Source organism: Trifolium pratense, linkage group LG1 (assembly GCF_020283565.1).
Source record: "Trifolium pratense cultivar HEN17-A07 linkage group LG1, ARS_RC_1.1, whole genome shotgun sequence".
Lineage (NCBI taxonomy): Eukaryota > Viridiplantae > Streptophyta > Magnoliopsida > Fabales > Fabaceae > Trifolium > Trifolium pratense.
The window spans coordinates 2,517,862-2,539,933 of record NC_060059.1 but is presented as its reverse complement, the minus strand read 5'-3'; the positions used below and the strand labels follow the sequence as shown (position 1 = coordinate 2,539,933).

Below are 22,072 nucleotides of genomic sequence, written 5' to 3'. Positions count from 1 at the left end.
AAATTGAATGAACAATAGGACAGTGGTTTCTCGTGACTTTAAAAAGAGTGAGTGTGTGAAAGGAAGAGTTGCTATAGCTATAGCTTAATCAGATACTTTGCTACTAATTTCTAGCTAGCCAGCATCGTCTGGTTTGGTTGAGACTTTAGAAACCAAGTTATACAAAGGAATAAGATCATATAATTTTTATTTTTATATGGGCAAATATAAACTACTTCGTTATTGGCAAATATATACTTACTACTTCGTTTTAGAAAGATGAATTGTCTCTCATAAAAAAAGATCGGATGAAGTATCACATAGTAAAAACCAAGAGAGTACAAAGAGTACAACTCAAGATAATATAAAAAAGCGAAAATTTAGAAAAAGGAGAAAACACGATACAAACAACTCAAAATAGCAACAAGCATAGTACAAACTAGGAGATAAAGTAGACAAAAAAACTAGCATGTCAACGGCATATCAGACATTAGGCAACACCGTGAGCCAATATGGAATTTGATGATCTCTCTTGACAAATGTTCTTCCATATACATCAGCTATAAATGGATTAATCCATTTTTTGTTGTCTTAACCTAACCCTGGTTCTTGGAGTTTCGTTGGGAGATAAATAAAATATATCTATAATTATTTTAATGAAGAGTTTATTTGTAACAATTTACCGAGATTAAATTCATGACTATAAGCTTAAGGTTGGCAAATGTGTCACACTAGTTGGCAAGGACCAAGAAAACATAATAATATACTATTAAGAAATCAACATGCTTTTATACCTTTCACGTTCGACACTTTTGACTTTTTAGCACCGGATGTTGTTGATCCTTTGAAAAGAGTTTAAAGGGTCATGCATAACAATGTTGTCTCTCATAGGTCTATGGATGTGGTTTTCAAAAGGATTAATTGGTTTTGCCATTAATAAAGGACTAGCGGCGCAACTTATTGTCCGTTTACTTTTCATTAATGTGTAATTATTTTGGATATATATATAAAATTTACTCAGTAAAATTAATATTAAGAGATATATATATAATAATCTCAGCCAATGAGTACTAAACACAAACTGAGATTCACTACTGTAGCAGTTTTCCACAATTATTAATCTCAGCCATTAAATTTAGATCGGACGCTCTAGATTAAATATACAGTAAAATAATCTTATCCCTTAATTTAAATTGGCTTGTCCACAATTGTAAACGCGTCACATATTTCCTACTAAACAAACCAACTTACCGAAATTAATAGTAACATACTAGTCATGTACCACTACTTGATATAGTTATTTTACCCATAGAGTCAGCAAAACAATGTTTAAACATTCAATCAAAATATTTAATATCTGAAATTAAAGAAAATAGTTTGGAAAGAATAGAATGGAAATTAAATAAAATGAAATGTGTATAGTATAGTACATGATATTTATATGTTTTCAGCATTAAAGGTTGGGTTGCCCTAAGAAGTAAAGATAGTAGCATTTATACTAAGAAAGAAAGGAAGACAAGACATAGGGTACGTAGAGACATTTAGCGTGGTTATTCTGCTAAAAGAGGGGGGACATGTTTGATAAACAGGTCATGTATGGTCCACAATAGCTCAATGCTTCCTTTCTGGGTGTAAAATTCTACCCAGGGGACTTAGACTTGCTTCATGGTAAGGTTGCTATCAATATCTATCATTAGGGTTTTTGCAATCTAACTTGGAGATACACTTAACCCCACTTTTCTTGTTTTTATTCTTTCAAAAACTTGTTATATCTCTTAGATTACATATACATAGTCCTTTTCAATGTGTATATATCAAATTACTAGCTAGTTCATTTGGATTTTCTTGTTTTAACACATTCATCATTTTATTCTTTGTTTCCTAGCTTTTGATGCTAGCTTCTCATATACATTTATAACATGCATGACTAAAATATTCTTATTTTTTAAAAAATAAATAAAAGGGTTAACTAGATGGTTACATTGTAACTAACTAGTTTGGAACCAATCTTGATTATTTGGAATGGAAAAAAACAAATATTTATTTATAAACTAATTTAATTTGTCCACAAGCTAGTGAGTGGTTACTTTTGGTTCCCCTACATACACACACCTGAAATGGTTATAAAGAAGAAAAAAAGACATTACCTAATTAAGAGAGAGGTAGGCATTAAAATCAGGTGAATTCATGGACCACTCTACTGAAGCTGCTCTCTTGACTAGCTGGTTGGTACTATATATATGAAGGATTAGGATTAGTCATGAATGAATGACATAAAAATAAATATATTTCATATATATATTTTTTTAAATCTGGTCCAAAGTATCATGCAATGAACGAGCGCACAAACTATCTGAAATTTTTCTTGCAAGTGTGTACATATACTATGATTACTTTTTTAGGTGGTCCATTCTTGAGTTTATAATTAATAAGGTAATAAATCCAACAAAAATATTTGTTCAATTGTTTGGAAGTATAGCAACTAGCTAGGACACTTACAACCAGTTGAGGAAATTGTCTTCATTGGCTTAATTTCAAAGAATATCAAATTTTGAATTTGAAAAATATATTAGGTTGAGCTAATTTATTTTTGTAACGGTAGATATTACATTAAAAAAGAGGTGATAAAACTAAAGCAAAATGAGTACTAGAGATATTCAGAAGATATATTATAAAAAGAAAGCAAAACAACTCAACACCGTTAATATCCTTCAAAAAAAAAAAAATAACACCGTTAATATTAAACGGAATTGGCTTGAACTAAATTAACAATAAACAGCCCTATTTTTAATGGCAAATTATAGGTCCACAAAAAGGAGTACAAGAAATATTAACTCCAAACAAAATAAGCTTATCAAAAAAAAAAAAAAACTCCAAACAAAATAAAGCAAGAGTACAAATAACTTGATCTAAAGTAAAACACAATCCATTTATTCATGTTATAGTTGATCCAAATCAGGATCCACCCCGCTCCCCACCAAGTCGAATCACAGCTCTGATACCAATTGTTGGGGAGTTCGAGGGAGCTCATGAGAAACAATGGGGTCAATGCTCCGGGATCTCAAGAGAAGGAGACGTCACAACTCCACCCAAAACTTTAAGGCATTAGGTTAATAGGTCACTTCTCTTATAAATTCAACATTCTTCCCACGATATGATATTTAACCACTCACACGTGAAACTCAACACTATGATACCAACAAACGAATCTCGGTGAAGACACAAAAAACAACCTACGAAATCGTGAGATACATTAAAACTATTTATAAAAAGAGTCATGTCATGTCATCTCATACTAATATTTTAAGTTGATGTATTTGTTTGTCTATTTTAAGTTATATGTTTTTCAAGGTAGTTTATGTGAAAATAGCTTATAAAGATACAAATTTTGTTAGTGAAAACTTATGAATTAACACAAGAGTTTATTTATTTGTATAAGTTAATTTAATAAGATAAAAAATAAGTCAAATTCAAACGAACCCTTAATTTAAAACATGTCATATCATCATTTTTAGACAAAATATTTTGTGACAGGTTAAAAACTATCGATTTTTATAAGAGATGGACTAATTCTGCAAAATGGTCAAAAAATGAGGTATTTATTTGAACATAAAAATTTGACAAAGTATATCTCTACATTTTGTTTTGGAGTAGCAATTAATGGAGGATATGGAGGATTCGATGGCTATTTTAAGGTTGAAATGATGTCTTTGTTAAAAGATAGATGGTCGTGGATGGCATGATATTATATGCTAAGTGCATTGTTAGTAATTAGCTTAATCAGAAGTTATATAATACGAAAAATAAAGACAAAACACATAATTGAAAATTTAAAAGACAAAAAGTACAATTAAACTTGAAGTGAATACAAAAGTGATCATTTCACATTTTCAATTTTGAGAGTACATTTTTATCAATCGGGTCTCATGCTCCATTCTTCAAGAACAAGGAAAGTCAGTTATATTTATTATTCATTAGTGACACCCTACGGGACCGCCTACAATCTTACTATTTGTCTTTCAAAATTTCAGTCAAAAAACTATTTCAATTTTATTTTGATTTGTTGCGGTATTTGTCCAAATTTTATGTTGATTCGTTTGTTAATTAGGTAATGACAAGACAATGGTTAGTTTCAACCAAAAAGGGTACTTAGTATATTCCAAGTGCTTAGTACATACTCTCTCTAGTCCTTAATATAAGAGAGATTTTACTTTTTAGATTCATTGAGAATCTAATGTATATAGTCTATAATATGGACCAGATATATTAGATTTTCAATAAATATAAAAAGTAAACTCTCTCTTATATTAAAGACTTGGGGGAGTAATTAATTAAATATTGTACAAAAAAAAAAACTATGAATGAATATACGTATTTTCTTATTTTGAATTCCTCTGACTCTCCAACTACACAAACGATCCTTAACTTATGTCCATCTTCAGCGCAGTGTTATGGTCTTTGAGATCTTTAACCTCAATTTTTTTAAGTAATGTATAATTATTTTGGTGTATTAGAACAGTAGTCTCCGGCTAAAGTGCTGAGAATAAAAGGCATATATATAGTTTATGGCTCTCCTTTTAATATTAATGTTTCGACTTAATTAAAGTCCATATCACTTTGTTTTTATGATATTGTTATCTTTAGACATTTGTGTGAAATTTAGTTTTATCATTTGAAAAAATACCTCATTGTATATCGAGAAGTGGTGGTGTTATTTATAAACTACTATTAGTGTGTACTGAAACACTATATCAATCGAGATAATTAAAGAGGTAAATGACATGTAGTTTATGCTCTCTCCACGATAATGTTTCGATCTCAACTCCACGATAATGCTTTTGCGAGGTGTTGTTCACTTTGACACTTGTGCGAGATATATCATGATTTTATTATTTGTAAAAAGGTGTCTCGTTGAGTTGAAGAGTGCGAGTGTTGTTTGCAAACAACACATAACTCTGATTCTCAAACAATGTGATACTATTTATATGTATCGAAACAAGTACAATTGGTACGTCACCTAACAACTAGGATAAAGCACAAAGGATACTCAACTTACTCAACAATGAAAAAATACATATCAGATAGTAAGTGACACTTATTCCGCCTATCTAATAATACTATATGACATTTGTTGGATTAGTCCATATAGAGTTTTATTATAACTTTTTTTTTAAATGCTGTAACTTTTTTTAAAAAAAAAATTAAGAGATTTACATTTGTCATCCTACTCATTTTATCGCGCGTCCTACGAATTTATCAAAATACCTCCGTCTTCTACATAGGTAGTGGATACCCAAAAACACCATATCTTTATAATGTCCGCTACTTAAGTAGGGAACGACATTTTTCAATAAATTTCCATTTTATAACGTCGACTACTTAAGTAGCGTAAAAATAAAATAAAAAACGTGAGCGCAAGTAACTGGTAGAATGGTAAAAGTAAATCTTTTCAATTAATTAAGTCAACAACCTCCTTCACGGTTAGAATTTTGGAAGACAATAAGAAGCCATTTCTGGCCCCCCTAATAGCCCAAATTCATTTAGACTTGTTATCTGATACTTATGCCTACGTCCCTAGATGTAGCCCATTCAAATACAAAAATAGTAGTATTAAATATTGTTGAGCATCGTAGAAGATATTTTTAAAATATGAAAAAGAAATTTAAAATAAAATTGATGTTTTTTTTTTATAAAAAAAAAAATAATTTAGTGATAAAAATTTTACTCTTAAAAGTAAATAAAAGAGAAATCTCGAATTTAAACTTTGATAGTGTATATTGCAACGTCCCTATAAAATGAATTATATTTACCGGGACATTTAATATTTAATTTTTTAAATGAATTTAAAATAACTTGTTATAATAGTTAATAATAGATTCTAATTCTCTAAAGTGAATAAAGTGAGGAGTCCCCGTGGATTTAGCTCAGTTGGTAGGGATATCGCAATGTATGTGCAGGAGCCGGGGTTCGAACCCCGGACACTTCACTTACTCACTTTTAAGGTGGAATTTCTATCCACTACCTGACCAAAAAAAAAGTGAGGAAATCAAATGTGGTGATTGTAATAACCCATAATTTGTTTTGATGTACCTATAATATTTAACTTTGATTTATTAATTAACGGTTAATATTATTCATTTTACACTCTAAAGTGAATCACTCACTTTAAAAAAGTCGAATCCGTTATTAATCTTTAATAGCAATTTAGCAAATATTTTTATTATATCTTGTATTGTTGATTTGTTTCATACTTTATATTAGGTTTAAAATCATATTTATTTTGAATAAAAAATAGAGAAAAAATATGCATTAGATTTTTTATTATATTAAAATGAAGGCTTTAATACAGTTTTGATCCCTCTATTTTGAAAAACCTGAACTTTTGATCCCCCCATTTTAAAACTCAGCACTTTTGATCCCCCTATTTTAGTTTTTTGTTAGTTTTAGTCCCCCACCTCAATTTGGTCAAACTTTTGCTAATGTGTCATGCTCACTAATGACGTGGCATTGTACATGTGGACAAACAATTTCCTTAGATAGTGTCCCGAGCCCCAATCTTTTGCTTCTTTGATTGCAGTGATGTAAACACGATCATCTTTAAGGATTCCCGTTGCAAAACATGCATCTCTATAGGTCAAATATTGTGTGTCACCAATTTTTCTGACATCATCATAGCAAGTTGTCCACATGTACAATGCCATGTCATCAGTGAGCATGACACATTAGCAAAAGTTTGACCAAATTGAGGTGGGGGACTAAAACTAACAAAAAACTAAAATAGGGGGATCAAAAGTGCTGAGTTTTAAAATAGGGGGATCAAAAGTTCAGATTTTTCAAAATAGGGGGATCAAAACTGTATTAAAGCCTAAAATGAACTAAAGTGTTTAAAAAAATGTTGAGTGTAACTTATAAGAAAAATGGTATGCCGTCAAATTAATAGGAAAAGATAGTAGATTTCTAACTTAATGTGAAAGAGTGATGTAATTCAATCATCTTTTAAGGGACGAGAATATAATTTTTCCTATTATGCTTTGTAGTTGTAAAAGTATGGAGGGATTATATTTGTTAGAATTTAACTTTTATATACTTATGTTGTAAAAAAAATTTACACGCAGGGGGCGCATGTAAGACACAGGGGTGCGAAAAGAAGAAATCAACTTTTATTCAGTTTGATCAACGTCAAACACTTGAAATAAAGTAAAAAGCCCATTGCCTTCCGGCTTTAGTAAAAATTGAAACAAAAGGAAAATTTCTCATCCCACCTACCCACTTTCTCACCCACCCCCTGGAAATTCCATTTTTGCCCTTGGTCAAAAAATTCGAAACGCGTTTTCCGAATTTTTTTTGCCTGTTAAAACAACTTCGGAATGCGTTTTTCGAATGTTTTCCAAATTTGAACAAAAAAAAATCGGAAAATGCGTTCCAATTTTTTTGACCAAAGGCAAAAATGGTATTTCCAGGGGGTGGGTGAGAAAGTGTATAGGTGGGATGAGAAATTTTCACAAAACAGTCGAACAGGCCCAAACCCAAATATCAAATCAAAAACCCAAGTCGACCATAATAGCCATACTCTGTAAAAAAATAAAGCATATGCATATTACGCTTCTTTTTCTTTTGATAAGCATGCACAAAAAATTACGCTTTTGATCCCTCTGATTTGAATCTTATGTGATTTTGGTTTAGTTTTTTTTGGCAAGTCAAGTTATATTTTAATTTAAATTGTCTTCTTTTTTTAATTAAAATATGTGGAATTAAAATATATGGGGTTTTGGATTATTTGAGATGAACAATAATTTTTAATGTATAGAATAGAATTGGGAGTCTATTGGCATTTTAATAAGAATTTAATTTTTATGCACTGTCGGTGTAAACTTATTTTACACATGCGTCCAATAATATATCATCACATCACGTATGTTATTTAAAAACATATGATGTGTCACGTTCATTAAATAATGTGGCAACACATTGTTAGATGCATGTGTAAAGAATTTTTACACTGACAGTGCACAACAATTAAACTCATTTAATAAAATGTCGGATTAGGGTCGGATTGATATGTAAAATGTAGTCCCAAAATTGAAAGGAGGATTAGAGTTGTAGACGAACTCTATCTTAAAGCTGTATCCCCAAAATCATAACCTTGCACCAAATTTGGGCATTATTGATTTGACTAAAAAATGATTTTTAATTTGATGGGTACTCTATCTATTTGAAGGAGAGTAACGGTACCAGGTACGTATTGGATACTGATACGTACCTGGTACACCATGGTACGCACCAAAACCGTATCAATATTATATTAAAAATAAATTGTACAGGCGTACGGTTAGATATTGGACCTAAATTTGTGCAAGTCCAATGTAAATTTTTTGTACTTAAGACAATTACTTGTTTGAGGTGTTTGGCCTATATAAGCAAGTGTGGTACACTTTGGTAAATCAATGAGAATAACCCTTTTTGCCTTTACACATACTTGTACCTTAATTTTTCTAAAAATGTCATATTTCATACTCGTATCGGGTACCGGTACCGTACCCGTACCTTGACAACATATTTTGAATATTCGAAAATTTAAACATAATTATACTTAAATGTATGAATATTCTAGTTCTATTACTTATCGTAAATTTTTGAAGACTTACAAATTGATAATATTTTTTTTTTGACAACCACAAATTGATAATATTAATATCTACAAATTGCAGCATCTTTCTTTAATAATATTAAGATCTATAAGAGTGTAGAGATTAAACAAAGATCTACACAATACACCAAGTTTAATTTTATATACGTTTTGTTGATTTTGTTTCAAATGTTTGAAATCTTTGTTTAATCTCTACACTCTTGTGTCTTTTATCATTGTTTTATTCCATTAAATTTTTCTCGGTACGTAATGTTTTAATGAGTCATAGTTTTTTTTTACTCCTTGAGTTTTGGCCTACTCCTCCAAAGTTCTTTTGCATCCTTCTTATTTATTTTTAATTAATATATTTCATTAAGGTACTTCTTAGGTTGATGTCTTTAAGGTGTCACCTTTGTATTGTTTTGGCATTTTAAAAACAAAATTAATATGTGAATGTGGTTAAACTTGAATAAAAATAATATTATTCTATAACAAATTAGATTATAATTGCAATTTAAATAGATTATGAGAATTTAATTTTTTTAAAAAAATAAAAGTAAAAGAATTAGCTGGACAAATAATATATTTCAGGTATCTCTTTATTTTTCTGAACTTTATCTTATACTCTTTTCCATTCTATTTATATATAATATATATTTGTCATTAAAAAAGAATTTAGCTGGACAAATTAGATTATATTTACTCATAAACATGATGGAAATTTGGTGGAAAGAATAACTTCTATTTTTTATAACATTAAGAAGAAATTTGGTTGATAGTTGGCATGATTGATTGATTGTTTGTTTAAAATATTCTATACATATATACCGGAAACACTCAGCTGGAGTATTCGACTTTTGTTGTGCTATTACCTTAATTGTGCAAGCATAGTTTGACACTGACACCATGAGCATATCAAGAAACTAGAATATTCCAATTTTGGTTTGACTAGAGAGAGTGATAGCAAGGAAGAAGTTTCATATTTTTGGATCTTTAGTTAGATAAAAAAGAACTTTGAAACCACAAAAGTTAGCAAATGAAACAGAAATGGTACAAAATGCAAGAAATATATATTCCCTCGGTTTTCTTTTCATCATCTATATCCGGTCTATTAAATTGTCTAATCTAATTCGAATGTCAGTTTTGATATTAAATAGTTTCAATTCCCTTCCGATTACATCTAACTGTATTTTTTCCTATTAAATCTAACGTCAATTACCACTGAACCAATTATCGATTTGTTATTCTCTTAGTCTTTATATTACTCCCTCCGTCCCAAAAAGAATGACCCATTTTGAATATATGCACTATTCATATATATTGTTTTGACCATATTTTTCTACTAATAAATAAAAATAAATATTAACATATAAGATGTTGTTAGATTCGTCTCGATGAGTATTTTCAAAATATCAATTTTTTATAATTTTTACTATTATACAATTAAAGATATTAATCGTCAAAGTTATGCATTGACATGCGTGTTTCGGTCAACTGGGTCATTCTTTTTGGGACGGAGGGAGTATTATAAGTCAAATATATTAATTATTGAGTGAATCTTAAAAGGCAATTTTTGCTTATATATGATACCGGTGAGTATAAAATAAAAGATATTGGAAATGCAAAAGGAAGTGACACAAAGTTTCAGTTCATATCCAACTTGTTTGTTGTGAATTGTACCGAACCAACATACAAAAGACATTCCCACAGCTCCATGCCAAAGTAGCTGAGGTTGTGAATGATCTCAAAAGCTGCAACCCTAGTTACTGTTTTTTGTTGTTATCTCTCCTTACTCATGATGAGTCATAACCCTAGCTAGCTATATCTGTCACCATGCACCATACTATAGCTAGCAGTACTATTAATTAATCATCTCTCTCTTTCTCTCTCTCTGGATACATTACAGATAACAACACAAAAATATATATCACTCTTGAAACCGATTGATCGTTGTTGAAGTATGATGATCTGGAAGAAAACCTTGTCCAACCGGTGCACCTATGCACGTGTAACTTGACTCACCGCCACTTGCACTTGCAGCAGCAACATAGTTCATGTTGTGGTGGCTGTTGTTGTTACTCATAACATGATGAGTCATACGGCGGTAATCATTTATTTGATGATGCTGAGGAATCAAATGTGTTGGGAAAGACATGGTGGGTCTTGAAGGTGAAGCATATAAATATTGTTGAACTTGATGAGATGGTTGTTGTGGTGGTACTTGGATTGAGGATGATGAAGCTGCTGCTGCTGTTGCTGCAGAGAAGGATGTTGGGAATCTTAGAGGCATTGTTGGGTGATGATGATAATCTCCTATGTTACCTGCTGGATTATACCCTGCTGCTGTTGCTATTGGTGGATAACATCTGAGAATATCAATGAATTCCACAAATTGTATCAAATCAAACTATGTATTATTAACTGTATTATTCTACTTTAGAAACATTCTCTAAAAACTATGAGGAAAAAATAAGTTAATTTGATGGGACAAAATTTGAGAACAATGATATTTGGACATCCATTTTATTACTATTGACTTGAGAATATGATTAATTCAATAATTTTACTATCAAAATTGTGATTATACTACATTAACCACAAATTTACATTGTTAAATGTGATCTAAATACCACAAATTTTGCATGTTATTAACCATAGAGGTCTAATGTTTTTGGTTGTCCTTGGAACATTTTTAGTTAAAGAAGTGTTTGCCCTCGATTTTAAATAGGATGGTTAAGATCAAAAAGTCAATTTTATACTGAAAAACAATCTCAATAGCGGATTTAAAATTAGACAACTCAGATCAAATACCATGTCCTACAGTTATTGCAGGAAATCTGATTCATATGATTAAGGGGCTTTATGATTCCGTTAAAATGTGAAACTTAGTATTTTTTTTAATAAATTTCAAGGGGGTGTTATAGTTCACAATTAAAAGATTTTTGAGAGGTCAAAATTAAATTGGATCCACATGATTCAAAGGATATTCATGCAAAAGCATTTTCAATATAAATAATTTTATATTAAAATGAAATTCACTATTATATAAATATAGGATTTAAATGCAGTTTTGGTTCTCCTGTTTTACAACAAGCACAATTTTAGTCCCCTATTTTGTTTTGCACAATTTTAGTTCTCCTATTTTACAAAATTCACAATTTTGATCTCCCTATTTTGTTTTATGCAATTTTAGTCCCTTTTTTTTAAAAAATTAGACATTTGATCCCTCTCGTCATTTAACCTTCAATTTTGATGACTTGACATATTCTTTATATAACATGACACATGTTACATTAAATATGACGTGACAATCTCATGAGCATGTATCGTGTGTCATTTCATTTAAAGAAACGTGTCATGTCATTAAAATTGAATGATAAATGAAAAACGGGACCAAATGTTTAATTTTTTAAAACATGAAACTAAAATTGATCATTTTTGAAAATAAGGTGACCAAAATTATACAAAACAAAACAAAATTGTGCATTTTGTAAATGGAGGACTAAAATGGCATTTAAGCATAAATATAGATATTGATGAAGTTAATGGGAGCATACCCTAGGTGAAGAGCAGCTTGAGCAACAAGATTGTGATCATTACGTAAGAGCAGCTGACGAGCATTGTTCAATTTCTCTGTTTCCTTCTCTGCATCCAAACCAACCACACAACACAATCACAAATCAAATCAAAAAGTAAAAAAAGAAAGAAAGAAAATAAAAAACGAAAAAGAGAAAAAAGAAAAGTAGAAAAAAGCTAATATAACACCTTGGCGGTGACGGTTCATGTGTCCCCCAAGAGCCTGTGACTTGCAGAATTTGAGGGAACAAAATCTACATTCATAAACCTTCCCGTCTTTTCTATCATCATCATCATCTTCTTCGCCGCCTTCTTTTTCCTTATTACCTGTAACTGTTGTAACCATAATATCCATTTCAAGCACCTTTGATAAGACCCTTCTTCCTTTACCTTTATTACAATAAAGTAAACATACATATATACCTCATTCCCAAAAACCATCATCACATTCATTTACTATAACTTTACCAACCAACAATACCCTTTTCATTTCTTTCTACCATGTTTGCAAACAAGTAGAAAAAAAAGTCTAGCTAGGTCTAAGAAGAAGAAGAACAAGAAATGAAAAGTGAACAAAAAAATGCTATGACTACTTTTTCATGGTCAAACAACCATGACCTAGCCTATGTTTGATATTATGGTGAATACGTCAGAATCACAATGATCCTCGGCAATTCTGAAGTATTCACCGTAATACCAAACATAGGTTCGATATTTCATTTTGTTTTCATGGTTCGCCGTTGTGAAAATAATAAATTTAAGAAAGATAAAAAAAAAATCTGTTTTTTTTGTTTTTTTTTTTGAACGGCTAACACAAACACAAACAATCACATTACAAGATAGAAAATGAATTAAAACAACACCTAAATCACCGACTCCTTTTGCGGGCAGATTTTTTTGTTTGTTTTGGTTATGTGATCACTAATAATGAAAAGGGTTTAATTAATTAAAATTACCAGCTGGTTGTAAGGAGGTGGTGTTAGGAAGAAGTTGTTTAGCATGATGATGATCTCTACTTGAGTTGTTGTCATCAGGCAGATTGTTAAGGTCTAACGGATTTCCATCTTGTCTCCTGTAAATCAAGGAAACATGATGAACAAAGTTATAAGAAAGAGAAAAAAGAAAGATAGTATAGTAGTTGAAGAGGAAGAGATAATCAATCTGTGAAGGTGTAGTGAGTGGGGGACGAGAGACCTACATGGTGAAGGTGTTGTTGGTACCAACTGAAAAAGAAAAACAAAAAGAAATAGAGGCTATAGTTGAGTGATGGTAGAAGATAAAGAGCTTTGAAAGTTCTCTATCAGTTCCTCTGCTACACCTTTCTTTACACACACACTCTCTCTCTCACCTTCCTTCCCTCGTCACTACACACGCGCACACACAATGTGAGTAATGTTATTTATTGAGAAATGTTAGAATAAGAATACGTACAATATAAATATAAAAGAGTTTTAGAGTAGCGGTAGCGGATATGTTTCATAACAGTTTTAGAGTTTGTTGGAGTGTCATGTTGAATCCTTATGGGTTAGAAGGATTGAAGGCATTCTTTTGCTTTGTTATACCTGTGGTTGCCCTTGTCTCTCTCTTTTTAAGGGGTTTTTTTTCTTCTCGTGGTGCCTTTAAGGGGGGCTTTAGTTTGGTGGTGTTTTTTTTACAATTAGTTTGGTGGTGGTTTGTATACTTATTTCTTTGTATTTTTATTTTTATATTTTGGTGGAGTGTACTTCTGGTACCTCTTTATTTTTCTGAACTTTCCTTTATATCATTTTCGTTTTTTTCATATTTATATATTATATATTTGCCATTAAAAATAAATAAATATAAATATAAGTATAAAAGAGAATGTTGTCAAAAAGTTGTTTAAATAATATTTCTCAATAAAAACATTACTCATATTTATTTCAATCAACAATTGGACAGTCCATCTCTTGACTTTAAAATGAGAGTGTGGATGTTGTGTGCAGTCGGACAATAGTGACTGCAGTGTAGTCTTGACCTAATAACCACCTTCAAATTAAAATCGGATCATTCCGTTCTCTGTTGTTTTGTATTGTCTGAGTTTTTCATTATTGTTTTTCGTTTAATGTTTTCGGTTTCTCTGTCGTTTTGTATTCTCTATCGTGTTGTTTGAGTACTTTTTGTACTGTGTATATGTTTGTGATCTTAATTATATTCTTTTCATTATCTTTTTATTAATATATCTATCGTCAATCTAAACAAAGAATTTAATTTGATCTACCAATTGCTCAATATTCATGACCTTATATTGGAGAAATTAACATCAATTTCCCTCTTTTCAAATCCACCATACCAAAGAATGTCAAACTTATGTCCGATGATATTCACGGGATTTGGATCATCTTCTGTCCATTCTCTCATGCTGTCATCCCGTCTTGATTTTAGCCATTCATTCACCTTCTTTTCTCTCTCTCTTATATGCTTTTTTTATTTTTATTTTATGGTTGAATCCATCGTTAGATTAAGAAAATGAGAGAAGACTGCACTAAAATAGTTGGAGAGATTCAAATTCATATTTAAGTTGAGGCCACCTTTAAAAGCACATATGATTAACAAGTCAGGTGACATAACAAACTTCCATCCTAGGTAACTAAATAAATACTAGTTTTTATATAAGATAATAAAATTACAAATTATTGGCCCTATTATTTTTTTTATTGCAAGAGCTAGAGACAAATGTTAAAATATTAAAAAATAATAAATATCAAACAATTAAAAATATAATAAACTACCAACAAGGATGGCAATGAAATGTCCAGTAGATATATCTTTGATCATTAAAGGTTGCCCTAAGAATGAAAGCTTACGTTTATACCTGAAAGAAACCGAGACACAGGGCATAGGGTACGTATACATTTTGTGTTGTTATTAATTGTGCTAAAAAGAGTGGGGAGGGTATGCTTGAGAACAAGTGATGTATGGTCCACAATAGCTCAATATCTCCATCTTGATGAAAAATAGTCTTAGACTTATAGCATCAACGAAAGGTTGCTATCATTAGGGTTTTACAATCTATATTAGCATGAGATATTGAGATAGTTTCAACCTCATATATATGTGTTGCTTTTTTCTTTGAAAGTTGTTACATCTTATAGATGACATATACATAGTCCTTTTCAATAATTATAAATGAAGAACTAATGGATTTGAATTTCTTAAACAATCTATATCATATCATTAATATTGCATTGTTATATGCAGAAGGAAGGAACTATATTTTCGTCAATTACAGTACAGTTTACAGAGATAAGAGTGTGTACAACTAAAAGAGCTTAGGGTCAACTAATTAATATAACCACTGCTTGCTAGGTGAGTCCTAGAAACTATACATAGCTAATTTTCCTTTTGATTAAATGGCAAAATTATATTAATGAATGTTTAACAACAACACTGACAACACATTACTTCAGCTAATTTTGTGTTTTTAAGTGTGGAGTCCCAAGTTCAAAAGAATGTACTATTTATCTTTAAACATACCTATATGAGACTTCTTTAATTCCATCTCAATCGTTCTAAGCTACTTGGATCTGGATCGCCTAATGTAACTGTTTCACACAGTTATATGTAGTAGACAATTTCAGCCGCACAAAATTGATGGACAGCTTTAATTTATTTAATTCATTTGATTAATTTTATATAAAAATTTAATCTTAACCATTCATTTTTTATCAGACGGTCAGAAATATTTACTACGCTGACGTAATAACTGCATCAAATCCATTTTCCACATACTTTGATATTGTGGCAAAAGACACACAAATATGATTGATGTGGCAGCAATTACGATTTTGATCATATTGGTGTAGTGATTCTTGAACTTTTATATAGCGACCGCAACTTAGAACAATAGATTATTGCACTATATATATAAAAATTAAGAGTACAACTCATATACAACCGATGAAATTAGAAAGAAAATAAGAAAAGGTAAAACAAAGAAGGCCCCTAGGGAAAGAGACGTGTAAATGTGAAGCCAATCTTTAGGGTTAATATATCACTCATAAAAGAGGCCTTGACCGTCTTAGGGGGTGTATTGGATTAGGATTTCATATGATTTTAAAAGACTTTTTTATGATAAAAAAATCTTGTGGTATTCAATCAAGACTTTTAGAAAAGTTAAATAAATCTTGTGGTATTCAATTAAGACAATTAAGATTTTTTTTTCAAGGCAACAAAATCTGTTGGTATTCAATTGAGATTTCTTACCACTTTTAAAATGTCTATTGGTATTCAAAAGTCTATGGATTTTGATGGATTCTTCTTTGCAATGGATTTTGATGGACTTTTTAGTTGAAAATACACACAAAACACTCTTCCAACAATCTCACCAAAACCCATGAGACTTTTTATAATATTTCAAGACTTTTTTTTTTCTATCTACAGAATAGAACATTATCAATATTCTGATTTTCTTTTCACCATCAACTCCCGTTCAATCTCTTTCAAATTTCTTCATGGTGATTTCTTTTGAATGACAATGGACATGCATACAAGTGTACTCAATATTGTTTATATATATATATATTATTGCCCATCGATTTTAATTTTTTCAATTCATTGTTGTTTTCTTTCTTTCTTATACATTATGAATCTATGATCGATTTTAATTTTTTCAATTTATTGTTGTTTTTCTTTCTTTCTTTCTTTCTTTCTTATATATTATGAATCTATGATCTATTCATAATTTTTTTTTCTCTGTATCTCCAAATCAAAGGAAGGGATGTACTTGTTTTTTTTTCACGTTAATTTTTTTTTCATTCACTTCTTTTTCTTTTTCACCAAGAATGGAAAGTTTTTTTCAATATTAAAAATTCATAAAGTCAGTTGAAATCTTAAAAATCTGTATTATAAAATCCATTAAAGTCTTTTAAAATCCAAATTGGAAAATCCTGATTGTAAAAAAGTATTTTAAAAAGTCTTAAAAGTCTATACAATCCTATAAAATCTTTTAAAATCTTCAAGATTTTTTTTGTTAAAATTGTCCGTCAAAATCCTAATCCAATACACCCCCCTTAGTCTTCGCCAAAAACTATTTTCAAGATTGCGCTTTAAAGTGCAGAGGTAAATTGGAGTGTAGCATTTAAATAAGAGTTGCAATTTGCAATCCTAATCCTAATCTTAAATAATAGAAAAAGAATTGCGGTCATAATGAAGTCGGAGACATATGTAAAATTGGTCGAACTTCGTCATCAAATATGTGTTCTTTGTGAGTGTCTTGCGTGCTTACATGTATAATTTGGAGCAGCTAGCATGCATGAATATTAATTTATTGAATTTCAAATGAAAAAAATAAAAATAGTTAGAAGTTATCTTGTCCACAAAGTGGCTGCATGCTGAAATGATTTTTAATGAAAGAAAAAGAAGACACACTGCCTAATAAGAAAGCAAGATATATAAGCATTAAAATCATCAGGTGATATTTCATGGACCACTTCACTGAAGCTGATTTCACTACTATAAGCTAGCTGGCTGGTACACTATCAAGGATTTGTGACATATATACACATTTGATGTTTTCAAAGTTAACCTGGACAGAAGAATCATGCAATGAAACCGCACCCCAATTATCTGAAAACTTGTTGTTTATAGTCATCTATTACTTTTTTATGTGGTCCATAACAATTTTAAGTAGAATATATCCAATAAAAATCTCTTATGTGTTCAGAACTCTAGCCACGCAACTTACAATCAATAAAGGAAATTGTCTTCAAGTACTTGGAATTTTTAGGTTCAAATTAAGTGTTAGTTTTGTTTTTTTTTTTGATATAAAGAGGCCTAAGCCCAAGGGAAGAAACTAAACTGAGATGACTCTAGGGGTAGTAACCTCCATTACATCCATAAGCAATAAACTACTCAAACTAACCGGACATTGTTCATAAACACGTAGTCCAGGTCCATGGTCGCATCCCATGTTGGCAAGAGCATCCGCACATGCATTTGCTTCACGGTATCTGTGACAAATTCAAATCTCCCAATTCAATGCTAATAGCTGACGGATTTCCTGAATAAGCCTCCATCCGGCAGTACTACCAGTATTAGTACTGTTTAGCGTCTGGACCACAACTCTAGAATTCACTTGCACCTTCAACTTGGTGATGCCGTGTTCATATATGTAGGGAAAATCAAACAATTAATCTCATTTTCAAAATGATCAATATTCGTACATTTTTTAGGAAGAAATAACCTATATGTTCATGTTCATTACTGAGAATGAAAACATCTTTAACTCTATACGTATTGTTATTTCAAAAAAAAAAAAAAAAACTACATGTGGTATATCAATTACTGAAGAAATAACCTCTATCGATCAATTACGGAAGAAATAATCTCTATGTTGCTAAAACTTACTTCAATGCATATCTAGTAGCTTAACCTTCGAGTTTTATATATGGTCCGCTTGATATGAAAATGTATGTCCCGGATAAAATAAGACAAAACATCACATAACAAATTTTAAAGTGGAGCAAAAAAAACTCTGGCTTTAAATGGGGCCCCCGCAAGTGGGCGGTGGGATTGGTCCCCTTGGATTAGTCGGTCCTAAGGCCGTATACCAAGTTTTCAAAAAAAAAAAAAAATTTAAAGTGGTGAACAAATTTTTTCTTGTTTGATGTTTCATAGGCAAAAGGTTATTTTGACTTTTTAAACAACTTGTATATAAGACAAAAATTGTCACGTGGTTCAGTAGAAAACAAGAATTTCAATTTTTATCTTGTTCCTTAGCCCCTAATATATCCAATCCCAAAACAGTTTTAAAATCAAACTCGGTATATGTTAAATTATCTTATCTAGTCCATTAAAAAAGAATAAATTTATATGAGTCAGGATCCGTTGACACCAACTAGTTTGACACCAAATGTTACACCTCTCAATAACGTTTTAACCGATATAAATTTTATAAAATCCACCGTTGGATTGAAAGTTTACATCATATAGATCATTTGTGTAAAATTTCAAATAAATCCAAAATCATTTGATATGTTATTGAGATACATCAAAATTAACGGTTTTTGTATTTTTTTAAATGCCGTTAATCTTTATGTGTCTCAATAGCATATCAAATGATTTTGGATTTGTCTGAAATTTTACACAAATGATCTATATGATGTAAACTTTCAATCCAACGGTGGATTTTATAAAATTTATATCGGTTAAAACGTTATTGAGAGGTGTAACATTTGGTGTCAAACTAGTTGGTGTCAACGGATCCTGACTCAATTTATATATAGAAATAAAAATATTACTAAATCGATGAAAAAGAAAAAAGAAAAGGACCTCACACATTAAATAGCATGAAGCCTTTTTCGTTTTGGTATGGAAATGGCTCTGGAGCCTATGACCTGTGCAATGTACAGCTAACGATTCGAGTTGTTCAATTCATTTTTTTTTGTTGATTTTGACAAAAGAAATTCAAATATCCTACGGAGTATTCGATTCTTATTAAACTTTCACGGTATAAATTAGTTATTCTTATAAGTAAAAATATATTAACATGATATATCAAAAAAAAAAATATTAACATGGAAGTATATGACTTGCTCCTCCAACTCAATACATCAAAGGTTAACATTTAAAATTAATGAATTGATTCAAAAGAATCCAGCGGTGTTTGGTTTTGTAGCAGCAAAAGTTGAGTTTGATGTAGAATTGATTTTGGTGTACTTTTTTTTTTTTTTTTTATCAAATGAGTTAGTGATTAGTATTTCACCCGATGAAATGTTCCTCTTAAACTGAGTTATATTCGTGGGAACGATTTTGGCATACTTTAAGTGGATTAAAAATTAGTCGAATATTTTCACCAAACAAAATAATTAGTTGAACATAATAAATTATAAACTTAATTTTTTTAAAAAGTTTTAAGTTTACACATTTAACTATATTTTTTATAATAATTTTTCAATTAAATGATAAATTTTTTATGTTTTTATTGATATTATTTTTTAAATAATTGCATAATTTTTTTTATAATAGGCCGGCCCGAAGCTCAATGAGCTAGTCTAGCCCAACCTAATTTCATATGGTCTATATTGGCCTGAGCCAAAAAGGCCAAATTGCATTTGAGTTTTTAAGATCCAATTCGTCCAAGTTCGTGGGCTAATTGACCGACCATTAATCCGACCCAATTTTGATAGCTCTAAACATAACTTGATTTATGTTCGGATGCTGCTAATTCTATTACTTTTAGACGTTCATCTTCAATAAAGTTTATTACACTTTTGAATGTACAGTCTAAGTAGGCAATAATTCTCTCACAAAAAGCTTTAATAATTGTCACTTTTTTACAATGTGTTTCTTCCGTCACAATTTCTCAATCTAAAGGAACAAATAAAATAAGCATTTGTTAATGTATAAAAGTGAATTTCACACATTTAAATTTTAAAATCTAGTTGTATAAATTTGGTCAGATGTAAAAAAATCCTACAAGAGGGGTTCAAACGAGAATCTTATTGTAATTGCGCTTGAGTATTCCTTATACTCCTATTAATACTCAAAAAATGTTTGAATTAGCTACTTCTCAAAAAATGTTTAATGAGTTTCAATAATGGATCACAAGTAAAGAAGCTGAGTTTGAATTTTAACTGAAATAATTAGTATTTGTTAAACTTTGTCCAAATTACTATAGTCCATATTTTTAGAAAACTAGAAGAATAAGATAAAATAAAAACTACCAATATTGTGTGACACAAGTGGTAGATATTTGGGTCGCTTAACCATTTGGTCCTGGGTTCGATCCCCGGCCGGTGCGTATGGAACAGCATTTGTTGGGAGATGTCATCCCCTTAAATGGATCTCAGTTACCTCAAGGTGATTAGTCTCTACAGTTGCGCGCGGAGGAAATATTTGGTTTTAAAAGAAAAAACTAAGTTGAATCCTGTGACGATTTTAGATACATGTGGGGACTGGGGAAGTTTTGTAACAAGTCAACAAACAAATAGAGTTCATGAGTTTCAAGCAAACCAGAAGGAACCAATGAAGGTTACATCACCAACTACTGATGAGAAGACGAAACAGAGAATTGTCTGCATCCCCTTCCCTTAGCATTCAATTTCCATCAAAAGACACACATGTAGTAGCTATAGCTTCACATTGAATAAGTGCCAAAAGTAGTGATTAGTCATACATATGCAGAAACCAAAATTGGAGTATTCATTAAACTCTTGTATAAAGCTCTTGATTGTAGATACTGTGCTTGCCAAAAAGAGAAATTCAGATCATGGGGGCTGAGTTGCCTCTAATGTGATCAAATTGTAGCTGTTTAGTCCTTTTGATTTTTTAGTTGCAGTTTCCATTTGCATATAAAGATTTTGTTTTAAATATTCAGAAAATATTTTGTTAATGTCTTTTATGTACGCTTTTATGTTTCTGTCCTATCCTATAGCTTTAATTTAGTACCCTTAATATTGGTAATTAATCATATCAATTTTTGTTTAAACAAGTATATTCTGCCGCGAGCAACCGTAGAGACTAATATTTCGAGTTAGATAGATAGACCACAATGAAGGGCAATGATCTTCCTCAAGCGATTTAAGGTTGTTGGATTCAAGCTAAGGATCTTCAATTAAGCGGTGTTTAAATATGAAATTTAATTAATGGTTATGCTACGTCAGTGTATAATACTTTTACACAAACGTCCAATAAAAATTAATTATTTGGCGAAATACATAGTTGATATTGGATCACAATGTGAAACTCATGTACAATTGTACTCATGACATTTTAGTCTTAAAATATACATTATTCTAAACTCATGTATCAAACTCATGTACAATTGTACTCGATGTTTTTTATTTTTTATAATGGAGTTGAGAATTAAACTCATAACCTCGTACATGTTATTCAAATCTCTTACCACTGAACTAAATTTAGTGACTTATA

General features: G+C 30.6%; 1 protein-coding gene across 1 annotated transcript; it reads right to left on the bottom strand.

Annotated features, from left to right (window-relative positions):
• Positions 1-10,287: 10,287 nt before the first annotated feature.
• Positions 10,288-13,450, bottom strand: LOC123900543 (zinc finger protein JAGGED-like). The gene is made up of 5 exons (XM_045951519.1): positions 13,380-13,450; positions 13,138-13,253; positions 12,371-12,514; positions 12,163-12,250; positions 10,288-10,971 (listed from the first exon to the last, which is right to left on the bottom strand). Coding segments are annotated over exons 1-5 (789 nt in total). The 5' UTR covers positions 13,382-13,450; the 3' UTR covers positions 10,288-10,532.
• Between the last annotated feature and the right edge of the window lie 8,622 nt (positions 13,451-22,072).

What these genes read in the sequence shown, in the direction of transcription:
- LOC123900543 (XM_045951519.1), bottom strand. An exon ending in CACCTCCTTACAACCAGCTG is followed by an intron (nt 12,515 to 13,137) that starts GTAATTTTAATT and finishes TGGTTACAACAG; the next exon opens with TTACAGGTAATAAGGAAAAA. An exon ending in CAAGCTGCTCTTCACCTAGG is followed by an intron (nt 10,972 to 12,162) that starts GTATGCTCCCAT and finishes TGATATTCTCAG; the next exon opens with ATGTTATCCACCAATAGCAA.